Below are 16,712 nucleotides of genomic sequence, written 5' to 3' on the forward strand. Positions count from 1 at the left end.
CGTCAAATTTTTCACCTAAAAAAATGGTAAGGGGTTAGCCTTTGTGTTTTTTTAGGCGAAAAATTAGACCTTCTTCGATTTTTCCCAAATTCACAGTGTTCGTTAGGGAGGTGAAGACTAACACAGGGGTGCACTTAGTTTCGTCCTATCACACTCCAGAGCTGAGATCTGAGCCTCTCATTTCCAATATATTACACTCAATAAAATATGCAGGTTCACAATGCACAAAGTAAAACATTTTAATTGTGGATATCAGTTGAAGTACACGTGGGCTGGAAAGAAAACAGGAGAGGGGCGTGTCCTAACAGTGTTTATTAAGGGACTATGATAGGTGGAGAATAAACACAATGAAAGCAACAACTCTTTATATTTGCTATAACGTAAGAGGAACTAACTTGTTTCACAGAACATTAAATGTAACTATACATACTAAATGGATAAAAAGTACGACATGTCGCAGTAAAACACACACACAGCAGTAACTTTCCTTCACCACCAGGAGGCACTACAACACCGTAGATTTCACTCTGGTCACCTTTATTCCCCCAGCCTGAGGTTCATCACATCACAGAGGTTTATAAAGCTTCCTGAAGCATCTCCTCACACACACACACACACACACACACACACACACACACACACACACACTGTAGTAAATATTGAAAATATACAGAGAATCAGAGTGGAGAAAGAGGTGAAAGAGAAAAGGGAGAGCTGAAAATAGAGAAAGAGGTGAAGGATGAAAAGAAAGGAGAAGGAAAAAGAACACAGAGGTTGAGAAGATTAACAGAGAAAGAAAAGAGTGAGTGCTGCTCCATACAGACGCTCTACTGGTGTTCCACAAGGCTCAGTGCTGGGTCCTCTTCTGTTATTCTTCAAAACTAAGTGCACCCCTGTGTTAGTCTTCACCTCCGTAACGCACACTGTGAGTTTGAGGAAAATCTGAGAATGCTGAATTTTTCGCCCAAAAAAACACAAAGGCTAACCCCTTACCATTTTTTTGGGTGAAAAATTCAATGGTCTCTGATTTTTGCCAAATTCACAGTGTGCATTAGGGAGGTGAAGACTAACACAGAGGTGCACTTATTTTTGTCCTACCACGCTCCACAGCTGACATCTGAGCCTCTCATTTCCAATATATCACACTCAGGAAAATATACAGTTCAATTCAATTCAATTGTAGTTGTATAGCAATTTTAACAATGGACATTGTCACAAAGCAGCTTTACAGAAATATGTTAATTCTGGATATCAATTTTAAATTCATGAATTTATCCCTAATGAGCAAGCTAGAGAAGAGGGTGGCAAGGAAAAACTCCCTGAGAAGAAATGAGGAAGAAACCTTGAGAGGAACCAGACTCTGCTGTAGCCTTCACTATTCGAGGTACCAACAAAGAGCCTGTACCTTTTGATCGAAGCAGGCTTGTCGGATCATAAAAGACCAGAGGTTCGCTCAGGTACTGCAGAGTGAGAGCATTCAGTGCTTTATAGGTCAATAGTATTATTTGATAATCAATGTGAAATCTAATGGGGAGCCAATGCAGTGTGGATAAGATAGGGGTGATGTGCTCATATCTTCTGGTTCTAGTAAGGACTCTTGCTGCTGCATTCTGGACTAAATGGAGCTTGTTTATGCATCTACTGGAACATCTGGACAGTAAGGCATTACAATAATCCAACCATGAACTAGTTTTCTGCATGGTGTAGTGACATATTTTTATCTTAGCAATATTTCTGAGATGAAAGAAGGCTATCTGAGTAATATTATCTACATGAGCTTCAAATGAAAGACTGGAGTCAATAATCACACCAAGGTCTTTTACTGCTGCAGATGATGTAACTGAAAGGCCATCCAGAGTTATTATAATATAAGTGAGCTCCCACTCTGTACATGTACAGTTCCGACACACTAAAGCGCTCAGATCTCAGCTGTGGAGAGTGATAGGACAAAAATAAGTGCACCCCTGTGTTAGTCTTGACCTCCATAATGCATGGTGCGAATCTGAGTAAAATCGGAGAATGTCAAATTTTTCACCTAAAAAAATGGTAAGGGGTTAGCCTTTGTGTTTTTTTAGGCGAAAAATTAGACCTTCTCCGATTTCACCCAAATTCACAGTGTTCGTTAGGGAGGTGAAGACTAACACAGGGGTGCACTTAGTTTCATCCTGTCACACTCCAGAGCTGAGATCTGAGCCTCTCATTTCCAATATATTACATTTGTAATATACTGGAACTAACTTGTTTCACAGAACATTAAATGCAACCATAAACGGATAAAAAGTATGACGTGTTGCACTAGAACACACTCACACACACACAGAGCAGTAACTTTCCTTCACCACAAAGAGGCACTACAACACCTTAAATTTCACTCTGTTCCACTTTATTCCCCCAGCCTGAGGTTCATCACATCACAGAGGTGTTTAAAGCAAGTAAGAGGGAGAGAAGAGAGGTAAAGGAGGGAGAGACAGAGAAAGAGAGAGAGAGAGAGAGAGAGAGAAAAGAGACACACAGAGAGATACAGAGAGTAAGTGAGAGTGAGTGAGTCAGAGAGAGAGAGAGAGAGAGAGAGAGAGAGAGAGGTAGGTCGGTGATGAGTGAGGCGAGGCAGGTGCTTTTTTCTCCTCTCCTCTTCCCGGAGTGCTCATTTACATTTTCCTCCCCGGTTCCTCTTCGGTTCCTCTCTGGTTCCTCTCTGGTTCCTCCTCGTGGGTGAGAAGATGGGATCTCCAGCCGTTTCTCTCCTCTTCTCCTCCACTCTGCTGCTCTCCTTCTCAGTGTCTCGCTCTCAGACGCACAATGACACGGAGCCTGTGGTTCTGGAGGGGAAATGCCTGGTGGTGTGCGACTCTAATCCATCCTCAGACGGGGGTGTCACCTCTTCTTTTGGTATCTCGGTGCGAGCTCCGGGGGCGAAAGTGGCGTTCTCGGCTGTCAGGGGGACGAACCACGAACCATCCGAGATGAGCAACAAGTCCATGACCATCTACTTCGACCAGGTTCCTGTTTTCACATGCTTGTTTAACACCAGCTGCAGCTCTGAGGTGTACAGACTGAGTGATACGATGACGCGATACTGACATTACGATATATTTTTTAAAAATATTGTAGATATCATCAGTTACAATGTTAATTCATATTCAGTAACTCATTAATGTTGCTTTAGAGGTGTGCAATATGATGATACGTTAACGTTATCATGATGAAATGTCACAGTAAGTATTTTTTAAATATCGCAAGTATCGTCATTACGTCTCTAAACACAACTGTATTATTTAATTAAAAACGACGGAATCATAAATTACATTTTAAGAGTCTGACACTTCTGTAATTTTACAATATTTAGCCATAAAACTGTAACTTTATATTTTTAAAACTTTACATTTATTCAGTGGCATGTAACAGTTATACAATTCATTAATAAATTTTTTAAATAATATTAAATATAAAAACATTCTGCATAACCAGGTGTTGAACAATTGTTAATCAATTAATCTATTTTATTTCTTTAAAAAAAGAATTTTAAAATGTTTTTATTTACTGTGTTTAAATACTGGTTTTATATTGATATTAGCAAACCTGAGAAACACAAAAAAAGTATCGTGATAAATTTGCCACATTGTCTATTTTTCTCCACTGAATATCATGATATTAATTAGGATTGTCATAATTTAAAAATGCGAATATTAATGAATATATAATGAATATTAATGAGTGTATAATGTTATAGTGGCACAGGGAAAGTGTGTTTATATCCTAAAAACAGAATTACTTTGGTAAGAAGTCATAATTTCGAGAAACTTCAAATTATTTTAAGAAAATAAAGCATAAATTCGATAAACTTGGTAAATTATATAATAAATTCATCTATTTGCATGAACCCCACCAACAATTTTACACTTTAAAGACAGTAGAAACATCCCAAATAATTCATATTCATAAAGAAAAACAGACAAAATAGTGGTTTCTGACACTAACACACTGTAAACATGGACAAAAAGACTTCACAAAGCTAAAAACTGCAGTGGCGGCCATCTTGAACCCAGAATCACTCAACTTGAATTGTATTTACATCTTTAAATGCACACTTTTAAATTTTTAAATTACAGTTGGCATTTTTGCTAATCAGGTGTCCTAAGCTTTCTTTGCTTGTTAGCTTCAAATAGTCAATCAGTTTGATCTTTACGTTTGCACTCTAGCTACAAGGCTAATGTTGTGAACAAGCAATGGAAGCTTATGATCATCAGTTAGCATCATTTGAGCTGTATGACACGCTCGCCTAAACTAAATATTTATCTTGACAAAACTACAAATCCAAACATGGATTAGCCAAAAAACTGAGTCGAAGTAGATGCAGAGATAAAAATTCCGGACTGTAGTAATATTGATGGACAATGAAACGTCTTTAACTTAAGTTTGTTTAATATATTTTTTTTTTTTACCTTAAACGTCCTGTTAGATGTTTAACATCCGAACCCAGTCATGCAGCTTCCTGTTTCAGCTTCCGTCCTGCAGAGATGATGTTCTCCTCTTGCAGGTTCTCGTCAACATCGGCCACCATTTTGACCTGAAGGCGAGTGTGTTCCAGGCACCGAGACGCGGCATCTACAGCTTCAGCTTTCACGTCGTTAAGGTCTACAACCGTCAGACCATCCAGGTGACATGCTGAAGACTTTAACTTTCTTTAAAATAAAAACAGCTATGATGCTAATGTAGCTAACAAATCATGGAAAATGATTAGGATCACTGATTAGCACCAAGCAAACGGCACACACCCATTTATAAACAAACATAAACATCAACATTCAAACAGTTTTCTGTGAAAATAAAATAAATTTCATCCTGTACAGGCGGCCATTTTGAATCTGCAAGTGACAGCTGACTTAGCTCCACCCCTAGACCCACCCCAACCCTCACGTTAACTTTTTTACAAACTGAATACAAGAATTTGTGTGTGAAACCATACTGTCGTAACTTTAGAGCAAAAGTGGAACATTTTCAAAAGTTTTGACCCCCCAACATCCATTCAAGGTATAAATCACCCTTAAATTCAGCGTTGGATTTCCAAACTCTCACCTCTGTTTTTTTTTGTTTTTTTTTTAACTCCAGGTGAACCTGATGCACAACGAGTACCCGGTCATATCAGCATTCGCAGGAGATCAGGACGTGACTCGTGAGGCGGCGAGTAACGGAGTTCTTCTGCTTCTGGAGCGAGATGACCGACTCTACCTGAAACTGGAGAGAGGAAACCTTATGGGAGGATGGAAATATTCCACCTTCTCCGGATTTCTTGTCTTCCCGCTCTGATTTCCACGTCCTCCATGTCGGAATCCTGCTCCTTTAATCCCACTGTACTGCACATTAACAAGGCCTTCACGAATGTGTGCAGTACAAGTGGATTTAAGGAGCTCCAGGTTCTGAGTTAAAGGAAACATCCGGCGTTTTTCATTCTGATCTCTCTGCAGATTTCCATTTGTGATTGATAGTCACATAATTTAAACATTTATTCAGTAATGTAGCTTAACATCTGCCCTTAGACTTCCAGAATTCTCTTCTCAGTGATGGAGATTAGAGTGGAAAATGCTGGAGACATCTGAAACAGCTTCGGCTGGAGAACTTCCTAATGTCCTTGAAGAACCTGGTGATCATCAAAGTTTTAATGACGGAGTGATGATCAGGTTTAAAACCAAACTCTTTAGGAAGAATAAAGGACTGAAGAGCATGAGGACATTTTCCAAAAGGACTTATGTCATGTTGTTTTATCAAAAATACAGCTTGTATGTATCACCTTTTAAATTCTCGATTCAGGATTCAGGATTTTATAGCCTGAGGAACCTAAAAACCGAGTGTAAAGTGTCGTTAAACAGGCTTGTGTATAAACCAAACGCAATCTAGGCATGGGTTTTTGATTATTTTTGTACTGAAAAAAAATAGATTCTGTTGCACGCAGTGTGATTTGTTCAGTGCTTCAGGTGTTTTGTTCAGTAGTCGTCTTTTTATTAGTATTGCTATTAATCCACTATCGCAATATCCACTCTATGAGATTTTAAATAAACGTGAATGTAAATAGCTGATGATCATCATGCCATAAACACATAACACAGAGAATGTAATCACGAACCGTTCACTCAGCTTCACTTCTCAGTAAACAAAACCACAAATGCAACATGGCTTATATTTGTTTTTCATTTTGTATTTTTTTAATTTATAGACCATTTAGAGAATAAAACTTCTGAGAAAAAATATGAGCTACACATAATCATAAATGAGGGGATTAGAATGAAAATGAGTTGCCAGTTTATCAGATCCACTTAGCATTAGCTAGCCAAACTCACTAAAAAGCTAGCTCATGCTATGCTAATTATACTGTGTAATCCAGTAACCAGGTTCACGATGTTATGCTAACTGTCATATCAGCGAGTCCGTTAGCAAGATAGCTAGTTAACTTTTTTGAGTTCCTTCATTCTAAGTTTGTTAGCAAGCTAGATAGCATGTTAATGCTAATGTTAAAGGCTTAATGGATGTAGTGTAAAGGTTTAAAATTTGCCTGATTAATACAGATTACACGTATTGTGACGAGTGTGTGTAGCCTGTATCAAGGATTTTTACAAGTAAAACAGTCAAACGCAGAAACTCATTTCTTCCTGTTTGAGTATCTTTTGTGTTAAACGTGGCAAAGAGCCTGAGCTCCATCACCCTCTCGGTCCTGACCTTTATTTTTACCTACAGATGATTAAAAGGGAGTTAAAAAGACACACATAACTAAACAATGCTCTGAGCTTTAGGGGAAAAGACACATTTTACACAAATCTAAATGCTAAGAGAAAATTAGCTCAACATTATTTAAAAAAAAAAAAAAAAGTTATTAGTTAACTGTAGTGTTGCTGCTTGTATTCATTTTGTAATCAGTCATCTTTTAGCTTTATAAACCTCTTATATAGTATTAGTTTTATTTGTAGTACTGAGTGACGCACAGTAGTTTCTCAAAATGGTGGAACCACAAAGATTTACTTAGCAGCTGATGCTAAGTGTAAACACAGTGTAATTTTAGCCGTACAGAGTCTTTTTTTTTAGTTATTTACCAACACATCTGAGGTAAATGTTGACGTTCCAGATCAGTTTGTCTCATTTTTACAGTCTCTAACTTTTTACATTGTCTTTAAATAAAGACTGCTAGCTAAATCATTTGCCTCAGTACTCAGCTAGCTTGGCTCCCCTGTTGCCTGGTTGCCTAGCAACAGTGCTGTCTTGACTTTACTCATTTGAAGCAGCCTTTTTGTGTGTGTGTGTGTGGATATTATAAATCCATAGATGTTTATTGTTTAGCAGAACAATAAACTAAGTCCAGCCTTTCTCTTACTTTTATATTTACATTTTATATTTAATTTTGTTTCTGTGACTTTATTGTCTGTATAATGTTTACCAGATAACTAGCCTTTTTCAGAAATGTGCTTCATGTATACAATTAAAATATTAAACCACGGATTACAGAAGTGAAACCTTCCCATCTGCGTGAAAACTGGAGAAACGGAGGGATATTTATATTCCCTCTGTGATGGCGTCACGCTCTGATTACGCACGTCTTGCGTCTTGCATTCCAATTGTGATGTTTTTTCATATTTCACTCATTTATTTGGTAGATGACAGAAGTGCTGCGGTTTGCTCAGTGTGAAGTCGAGCAGGCGTGTGAGTCACGAAGATAATCAGGATCAGTCCTGGGACGTGAAGTGGAACTGATGTGTTCAGAAAACGACAAATCCCAAATGGCTTCCTGTTTCTTATATACGCTCACTACATAGAGAACAACATAGCGGCGACATCGTCTCTACACGGTGTTTGAACCCAATTAGAGATTCAGACACATAAAAAGCCAAAAGGTTTAAACAGAAAGTAGATCTTAAACAATTTATTTGTAAGTACATAAACATTATGAAATCTGAAACAGTGGTTCTGAAAGTTTTTAGCAAAGACAACAGCAACGGAAGAACAGAAGCAGATGGCATTCGCCATGTTTCTATTATTTTGTCCGTGCTCTTTATGTTTTAAACCTCTGACATCATGAATTTGTCAGAATCCGTGCACCAAATGACAAAAAACAGGAAATCCTGCTTGACTGAACAAACTCTCCAATCCAGCAGTCCGTAATAGTCAGATCTGATCCTTTTTTGCCATTTCAGACTGCAGAAAATCTTTTCTGCTCAAATCAGATATTCCAAAAAAGTGTTAAATCTTTTACCTTATGTCTGGACTCAAATCAGCTGAAATCAGAAATAAATCAGATTGACTCTGTGCTGTGTGAATGGAGCCTGAATGCATGTGGTTCAAATCTTATCAGGATTCAATCCAGGTACAAAATGCATCAAAGTACAGTATGTAGCTCTAATCAGATTTTTTTCAGTCAAGATTTTCTTCACATGGTTTCAGATCAGAATTCAGAACTTTTCAGTCCAAAAGAATTCAGACTTTCAGGGTCAAAATTTATTTCATGGGTGTTAATCGCTGCGCTTTTACTACGACAACCAATGTGGATCACATGTGACTACAGTGTAAACAGACAAATCGGTTATTTCTAATTAGAGTTTAAACACAGCTAATACATCTCAGACCTGCTGAAGTCGTTCGGATTTAATGTGTTTGAAATTGTCCTGGATTTTTTCCTGCATTTTTAATAACCTGGTTAATCCTGAAGCGGTTATAATACGAACTGGATCTTAAGACGCGTGAAACGAGTCTGTGTTTCGCACCAGGCTGTGAATCATTACTGATGGTTTCGAATAATGGAATAAAATGATAAAAGTTTATTTATTTTCTGATGTAGTTGCTGAAAAGGAAAATGGAGTGGAGAGTTTGTCGCTATCTCTCTCCATGCTGGTGGCTCTCACTGTGCTATTGGATGGTGTGAGAGAGAGAGAGAGAGTGTGTGTGTGTGTGTGTGTGTGTGCATGTGTGCGTGTGTGTGTGAGAGCACCTGCATGCCCACAGTCCTCTTATTCCTGTCATATGGCTGATAGCGGTGTCTCCTCTCCTCTCCGGTGTGACTCCGTCTGGGTTCCTTTTGATGTCTTTCCCCCGTGCAGGAACCACACTGGGAGAGCAGAACCGACCCAATCTGTGACTCCTACACACACACTATACACGGCATCGGATCGGGCTTGGGGCCCTGGATGCTCACGCTGAGTTGACCTTTCCGAGAGAAAGAGACAGCATGCTCTCCAGAAAAAAAACCCCGGGGCATTTAGCTCCTGCAGGACGCCTGCTGCTTCCTGTTCGCTCGTTGTTGCAGCGGTTTTGCAGGAAAGCAGGAGCTCGGCTCTCCTGTGCACTTTACTTAAGAGATTAACACAAACTATGAGCAGCAGGTTTGCATCTGTACCGCTAAAGAGACACTTTAATCACTTGCAGCTACATCGCTGAAACTAAACACAGGAGGGAACACAAGATCTGGGAGGCGTCCAAAATTAAATTACAAACATTTATCATGTCTTAAAGCATGTCAGATAATCTGTTTACATTCAAATTAGTCCAAAGTAGTCCAGAAAAAGGGGGCGTGGTTTAAGTTAAATTTGATTATGTAATCATAAACTTATATAAACACTACTCTGTTAACTTCTGTGGCTTGACATTAACAATATTCTGTATTTATTAATTTCACAATAAAACATTCATACTTAATGTTAGCTATCTTGCCTCTACCGCTTGAGCTGCTACGTTAAGGTTAGCTAGCTAATGTTAGCTAGATATCTGGCTAATGTTGCTAAACTGTTCTACTGTATTATTAATTACTATGCTAATCAGTACATCACATCACAGAAGGTTAAACAAAAAAACGGTTAGCAGTCGCATCTGTTTTAACCAATTACCATTCAAGAAATTAAATCTCATTTCAGTCGTCACATGATCTCACTTTTACCAAACAGCCAATCAGAATCAAGTATTTAGCCTCCACAAGGTGAACAACAACCTGTATAATCAGCAGCTCAGGGAAACAAACTGTCTCACTTTTTCTCAGTTTTAACTCTTGATATCATCATGGCTTTCATTTTGTTTGCAAACTGATGTCACATCTCACTCACACACACACACACACACACACACTCAGAGGGATCGTAATTAGGTCGTAATGAGCTGTTTGGATCATTTGCGCCTCTCAAACACCTGGATTCCCTCCATCAATCTGCTTTACACACACAGGACACGTTAATTCAGTGAAGAAGCGACAGCGCGGCTGAGCAAATCAGGAACTGATTTCATCGTAAATAGTAAATTATTTCATCCTTCATGGCATTTTATCATTTATAAATGACACTAGGAAAAAAAATCACTTCTAAAAAAACAGGCATCATTTACTGAACAATAACGCTGATTGATATATAATCCTTTTAACCGTTTACATTTGTCATGTATTTGTCGACTCAGAACAAATTTTATGTAGGCTGTAAAATGGAGCAGTCCGAGTACAGAGCCCTGAGGGACGCCTCTGTGGTAAGAGAGATGTGTGTCTGTTCGTGGTAATGACGTTTTGGCCATCAGAGAGATCTGAGGTGATCGGAGAGAGAGCTGGACTGCAGTAGAACACTAACACTTTCTCAGACCCCATCCACATTTATAAAACATAATTTTTACCATTTCACATTCGAAAACATCAACGATTTAAAAAAACGTTCACACGAGCACCACAGCCCAGTAGAAGGCAATATTGTGTCGTAGACTGCTACGTCAAGAGCTGCGTATTGAGGAGGAAAGAAGCTGAAATGCTAGTTTGAATCCGAGTTTGGCCGGGTTCAAGGTTCAAGGTTCAAGGTCTTATTTGAAGTCTCTGTTCTCGGTTCGGTTTGTAGAGCCGGAGCGGTGGATTCAGGAGCAGTAAAGTGTGAATCATATTCTGACGCCTCTGCAAAAAAAAAAAGAAATTTTCAGATAAGAAATTACTGAGTGCAAAGTAACAGCCTAGTCAACACACGCAAAAATACACGCAAACAGGGCAAACGGACGTTGAGCGTTTTCAAAAATTTAGGTTTTTCCCGTTTACATGAAAATCATGAATGCTTAAGGTTATTCACCTTTAAGGGTGTTTTCAAGAAGCTTAATTTACTCCAAAATGCTGTTTTTGTGTGGACAAAAAAACAGGAAAATTTTTTTTTTAAAAAATATCAGTACACGTGTGGACCTCAGTCATAACGACTCTCACAAGATCCTCGTAAAGGCCGTCTCTGTGCTTTAGATGTGCTCGAGCCTGAGAGGTGACCACGCTTTCCAGTCGAAGACGGCTGAAGTGACGCTTCCATTCCACAAATAAAAGTTTGGGAACTGCTGATCTTATATATGCAAAACGTCAAAAGTAGCCAAATTGGATGTGAAAACTGCAGACCTGGCAACCCTGCACACTCACTCACTTCACAGCAAGAGTAAAATATAAAAGCAAGAGGTGAAAATATAAAATATAATTCAATTAAAAAAAGAAACAAAATGAGCAAAATAATATATGTACTATACACAGTATATTTTAGGTGTGCGTTTCTTTTTTCTCCGTGTTGATTAATGAATCTTTCCTCGTTTGTCTCAGGATGTAATTACACTTTACAGCCTCTAAAGCAGGACGTTTATATTCATGCTCTATGACTGCGTATCGTTTTTGCCGGATAAATGGACAGGAGCGTATCGACTTTCTTATTCTACCTTCACTCCGTCCAGAGAGATTTTATAACCGCCATCTGCACCATCATAAAACTCATATCCTCCTTTTTTATGATAAAGTTTTTGCTGCACCTTAATGGTGAGGTGTATAACATTACTATACAGACACATCGTCCCATTGTTAATAAACAGCACTGCTGAGTTCTGGATTCTGATTGGTCAGAAGGTGTTGATTAATTCTCTATAACAGCAGCTCTGACAGTAGTGCAGGTTTATATTAATGCGCTCGTTTTAATACGTTATCGTTTCTATAGTAACAGCTCATTCACAGGGACGTGTACAGCGACGTTCCACTGATAATAAAAGGATTTTAAAAATGTTGATGTGAATTTTTCTTGAAGTTTAGTTAACATTTATGGAAGGAGTCTCCAGTTTCAGAAGTAAAGCTGTAAGTTTAAGTTTTTCGACGTCTTCAGGACAGAGGAGTTTACGCTTCTTTGCGGTTTCTCGGTAACATGCGGAACAAGCTGCGGTTTATTTTTATTTTTTTTTTTTTTTTAAGAGAGAATAAAGAGAGGCTGGTGAGGGAACGAGTGTTTATAGCTGCTATAACATAAGAGAGAACAGGAACTAACTTGTTTCGCAAACATTAAATGTGACTATAAACTGAAAAAGGCTGAATTTGTCGTTCTTTAATAAATACAAAAATTGTAATTGTTGGCAAATTGCTGTTGTATAAGAGAGCTGAAACATTAGGCGGCGTGCTGTTAGAGGAAAATAATCAACATTCGGTGTCAAGAGTAACTCCACTTCCTATGATAACACGCTGTTCTGTTTTATTCCTTACTTAAAAAACTCCGTAGCAGAAAATACACATCGTTACAGACAGACGTTAAAAGTGCCTTCACCTGAAACAGAGTCGATCAGGTGCGATGTTTTTAGAGTTTGAAGTTTGCTTGATGTTTTATTTTGATGCCGTAGCGAAGAAAGAAACGAAGCGTCTGCTGCAATACATCTGCATTTAGCCATTAACAGTTGAACCACTGACACTGAATGCTACTCGTCATGTTAGCTTTACATTTCCCACGGGCACGTCTCAAACTAGAAGGTGACCGAGCCTCTGCAGTCGCTGCTCCTCGCCTGTGGAACCAGCTGCCACTTGACATTAAAAGCGCTCCTTCCATTTCTGCTTTTAAATCTAGGTTCAAGACACACATTTATTCTCTGTTCTTCTCGGCCCACTAATCTTTCCTCCCGTAACGTCTGTAACTCTGTGCTTGTTTAGTCACTGCTGCTGTTGGTATATGTGTCTCTCTCTATGTATTCTTATAATATATTTATTATTTCTAATATGTTTTTATGTCTTTTGTACAGCACAGTGCGCTAGAAATAAAATTTACTTACTTACTCTTAACAAGCACGTGTCTCAAATTCAGCTAAAATTCATCCGTAATGTGATGAATTATAACGACCAAAGAGAAGAATGACTAAGGGGGCGTGTCCAAAAAAAAAAAAAAAAATCAGAACTAACTCAGATGATAACAGTTCCACTTTTTAAAAATAAATAAATATTATTTTATTAAAGTGAACGTGTGATTATTCATAAACAGATTTAGTGCACGATGCTAAACTGGTGGCTACACGGCACACTTCCTGTACTTGTAGCTCCAGCGCCGAAGTAAAACACGCCAACGCCAACGTCGACGTTCAGGACTGCGAGACGTTACTGAGAGCGCCGTACTGTATTTATCAGCGTGGAATCGTATGTCGTTGCTCGGAGATGGAGATGCTTCTCTCTGAAGGACGTCAGGCTGAGTGTAAATAATAAATAAGTGCATCTGCTGGTTCCTGTTTTGCAGCCTGCTCTTGCGTCTCGTTAAGTCAGCGAGCTGGAGTTCGGAGTTACGTTCTGTCGTTCTGCTCATTGTCAATAACGCCGGAGAGCACGCAGGCCTGATCAATAATGCATGGCGGCGGCCCGGAGCTGTAAACCCGCACACGTGCTTCAGACGGCTGGGTGCTCGCGCTCTGCTCGCGCTCCTCTGGAACAGCGTCCTCCAGGGGGCTGCATGGAATTAATGAGACCACACGTTTATTCTTGCCTGCGAGTGTGAATCACACACACCTTCAAATCTGGAAGCATCTAATGAACACCTTTTCAGGGAAGACGGACTTCATATCACTTAATCAAAATCAATCAGCATTAAAAAAAAAAAAACTTTTCTGCCACGTAATGAAGGTTTGAAACCTTCTGCTACACAAATCCAGCATGTTCCTCATGTTCCTCAAAAGAATAAACCACTGTGTGTGTGTGTGGGGTGCTGTTAGAGGAAAATAATCAACGACAGGATGGTGTGATGAAGCTGTTTAAGCTGTTCAACACACAGAAGTTGATTATTTTCCAATAACAGCACCACACACAGGGTTTTATTCCTCCACAGCCATTTACCAACACTTACAATTTTCTATTTATTAAGAACGTCACATCATACTTTTTTATCCGTTTATAGTTACATTTAATGTTCTTGTTCTTACTTATGTTATAAACAGTCGTTCCCTCGCCAGGAGCTTTTTTTTTCTTTTGAAATTAATAAGACAAAAAAAAAAAACTCAGCTTGTCATGTTACCAAAACAAAAGCTAGTGTTATTTTATACATTAATATCTTCAGTCACAGTTAACTTTCAAGTCTACTAGCTTAAAAACTCAGCTTCTTTTAGCCTGTGTACTATAATGCTAGTTTGCGATTAGCCTGTGTACTATAATGCTAGTTTACGATTAGCCTGTTTGCTATAATGCTAGTTTGCGATTAGCCTGTGTACTATAATGCTAGCTTGCGATTAGCCTGTATACTGTAATGCTAGGTTGTGATTAGCCTGTTTGCTATAATGCTAGTCTGTGATTAGCCAGTTTATTATAACACTAGTTTGTGTTTTAGCAGTTAGCTAAACATTACCATTTGCACATCACTCAGTGCTAGTTTCTGGTAGGATGCTAACTGCTTTGTACTTGAACTCTGCTCAGTGACAATAATTTATCTAATCTAATCTAATCTAATATAATTACCAGCAAATCTTAGATAGCTAGCTTGCTTAATGCTGAAATCTGGATAGAGTTCCTTTTTTCAGAATGAGAACCAGACTAGCGCGCTACAGGTAAAACCGCGAGGGGAAGTCGAGCGGGACGTGTTAAATAACAGACTGAAGCACTTGATGTTAGCCTTTGAGAGACATTAGCATTAGCATGGGGATTGCAGCACAGCCGGATTTGTTGGTTGGACTGTGGGAGAATCAGGAGGAGGTAAAGAAGCTTCTCGCTTTTTTGTCACGTCTTCAGCGCCGTTATGTGAGAATCGTCGCCATCTGCCCGCTGCCCCTGTAGGCCTGTTTCTGAGCGCACCATGTGTCTCCACATTAAAGGGAAAGTTAGCGCAGGCGAGGCGGCACCGCAGCGCTCGTCAACATTCATCACTCCCCCGAGTCGAGTTTAAGCCCAGGCTTTTCCAGATGTGCCTCCATGTCACATCATTAGCATTCCGCTGTCGGAAGGATGCGCTACAGTTTCCGCCGGCGTGCAGGTGTGATTTATAACTCGCAGCTCATTATCAATTCTTTTTTCCCTCGTTCTTTTCTTTAAGTCGAGAGACAATGAGTAAGAATTAAAAGCACTCATGACTCAGTGGCTCATTTTTTCTTTTCAGAGTGTAGAGGATGTCAAATTAGCGGGAAGACTGCGGGAAGGCCGGCCGCTCTCTGGAGCGCGCACACACACACACACACGCACACGCACACACACAGAGCACTAGATTGCGACAGAGACAATTTTAAACGCAATGCTAATTTAAGTGGGAGAAAAAAGTTGGGATTACGCTCGGATCAACACGCTACCAATTAAACCAAGCTGCTACTTCAAGACAAGGGCTGCGTGCGAAATCATGTACTGTGACAGTACATACTGTGTTCGATTCAGTACCTGCTGCATTTGATTCAGTACCTACTGTGTTCGATTCAGTACCTCCTGTGTTCGATTCAGTACCTACTTCGTTCGATTCAGTGCCTCCTGCGTTCGATTCAGTACCTACTTCGTTCAATTCAGTGCCTCCTGTGTTCGATTCAGTACCTACTTCGTTCAATTCAGTGCCTCCTGTGTTCGATTCAGTACCTACTTCGTTCAATTCAGTGCCTCCTGTGTTCGATTCAGTACCTACTTCGTTCGATTCAGTGCCTCCTGCATTCGATTCAGTGCCTCCTGCGTTCGATTCAGTACCTACTTCGTTCAATTCAGTGCCTCCTGTGTTCGATTCAGTACCTACTTCGTTCAATTCAGTGCCTCCTGCGTTCGATTCAGTACCTACTTCGTTCGATTCAGTGCCTCCTGCATTCGATTCAGTACCTACTGCGTTCAATTCAGTGCCTCATATGTTAGATTCAGTACCTGCTGCATTCGATTCAGTACCTGCTTCATTCGATTCAAGACCCGCTGCGTTCAATTCAGTGCCTCCTGCATTCGATTCAGTACCTACTGCGTTCAATTCAGTACATATTGCATTCGATTCAGTACCTACTGCATTTGATTCGGTTTCTACTGCGTTCGATTCAGTACCTACTGCTCGGCCGTTGATACAGTACGTACTGATCAGTATGTGTGTAGTATGAATACAATCCGGACATACTACATCCGCCATGTTGGCATTGTCATGTGACCTACGGCGTCATAGTAACCGCAAAAACGTAGAGCCTGCCAGATTAGAGCAACTGTTTTTTTCTTGTTTATACCTTCAACAAGTTAACAGTTAACTCAGGTTTTGTTAAACAAGGAACAACGTTTAATACCTACAGCACTTACAGTTAAAAAGAGCCGACGCGCCGCCTTCAGCCGTTTTTGAATCCGACAGCTCTTCCACGCCAGCCCCGGTGCCTTATGGGATAGCGCAGCGTCCGGTGCTTCCATGCTGCAGAATCTCAGCGGAAGCAGATCATCATCTGGGAATTTCTCACCTACTGTTTTATAAAATACTGAGAATTCAGACCCACTACAGCGGCCAAAATTTTCTTTTTTTTTTTGTTAAATTTTATATATT

The 16,712-nt window shown here is 39.6% G+C and overlaps 1 protein-coding gene across 1 annotated transcript; it reads left to right on the forward strand.

Moving 5' to 3' along the window:
- Positions 1-2,297: 2,297 nt before the first annotated feature.
- cbln2a (cerebellin 2a precursor) lies at positions 2,298-7,477 on the forward strand. Its single transcript, XM_026941295.3, has 3 exons — positions 2,298-2,999; positions 4,538-4,657; positions 5,110-7,477. The coding sequence occupies exons 1-3, from the start codon at positions 2,721-2,723 to the stop codon at positions 5,305-5,307; spliced, it is 597 nt and encodes a 198-aa protein (XP_026797096.1). The 5' UTR covers positions 2,298-2,720; the 3' UTR covers positions 5,308-7,477.
- Positions 7,478-16,712: the final 9,235 nt, after the last annotated feature.

The sequence above is a fragment of the Pangasianodon hypophthalmus genome, chromosome 21 (assembly GCF_027358585.1).
Source record: "Pangasianodon hypophthalmus isolate fPanHyp1 chromosome 21, fPanHyp1.pri, whole genome shotgun sequence".
Classification (NCBI taxonomy): Eukaryota; Metazoa; Chordata; class Actinopteri; order Siluriformes; family Pangasiidae; genus Pangasianodon; species Pangasianodon hypophthalmus.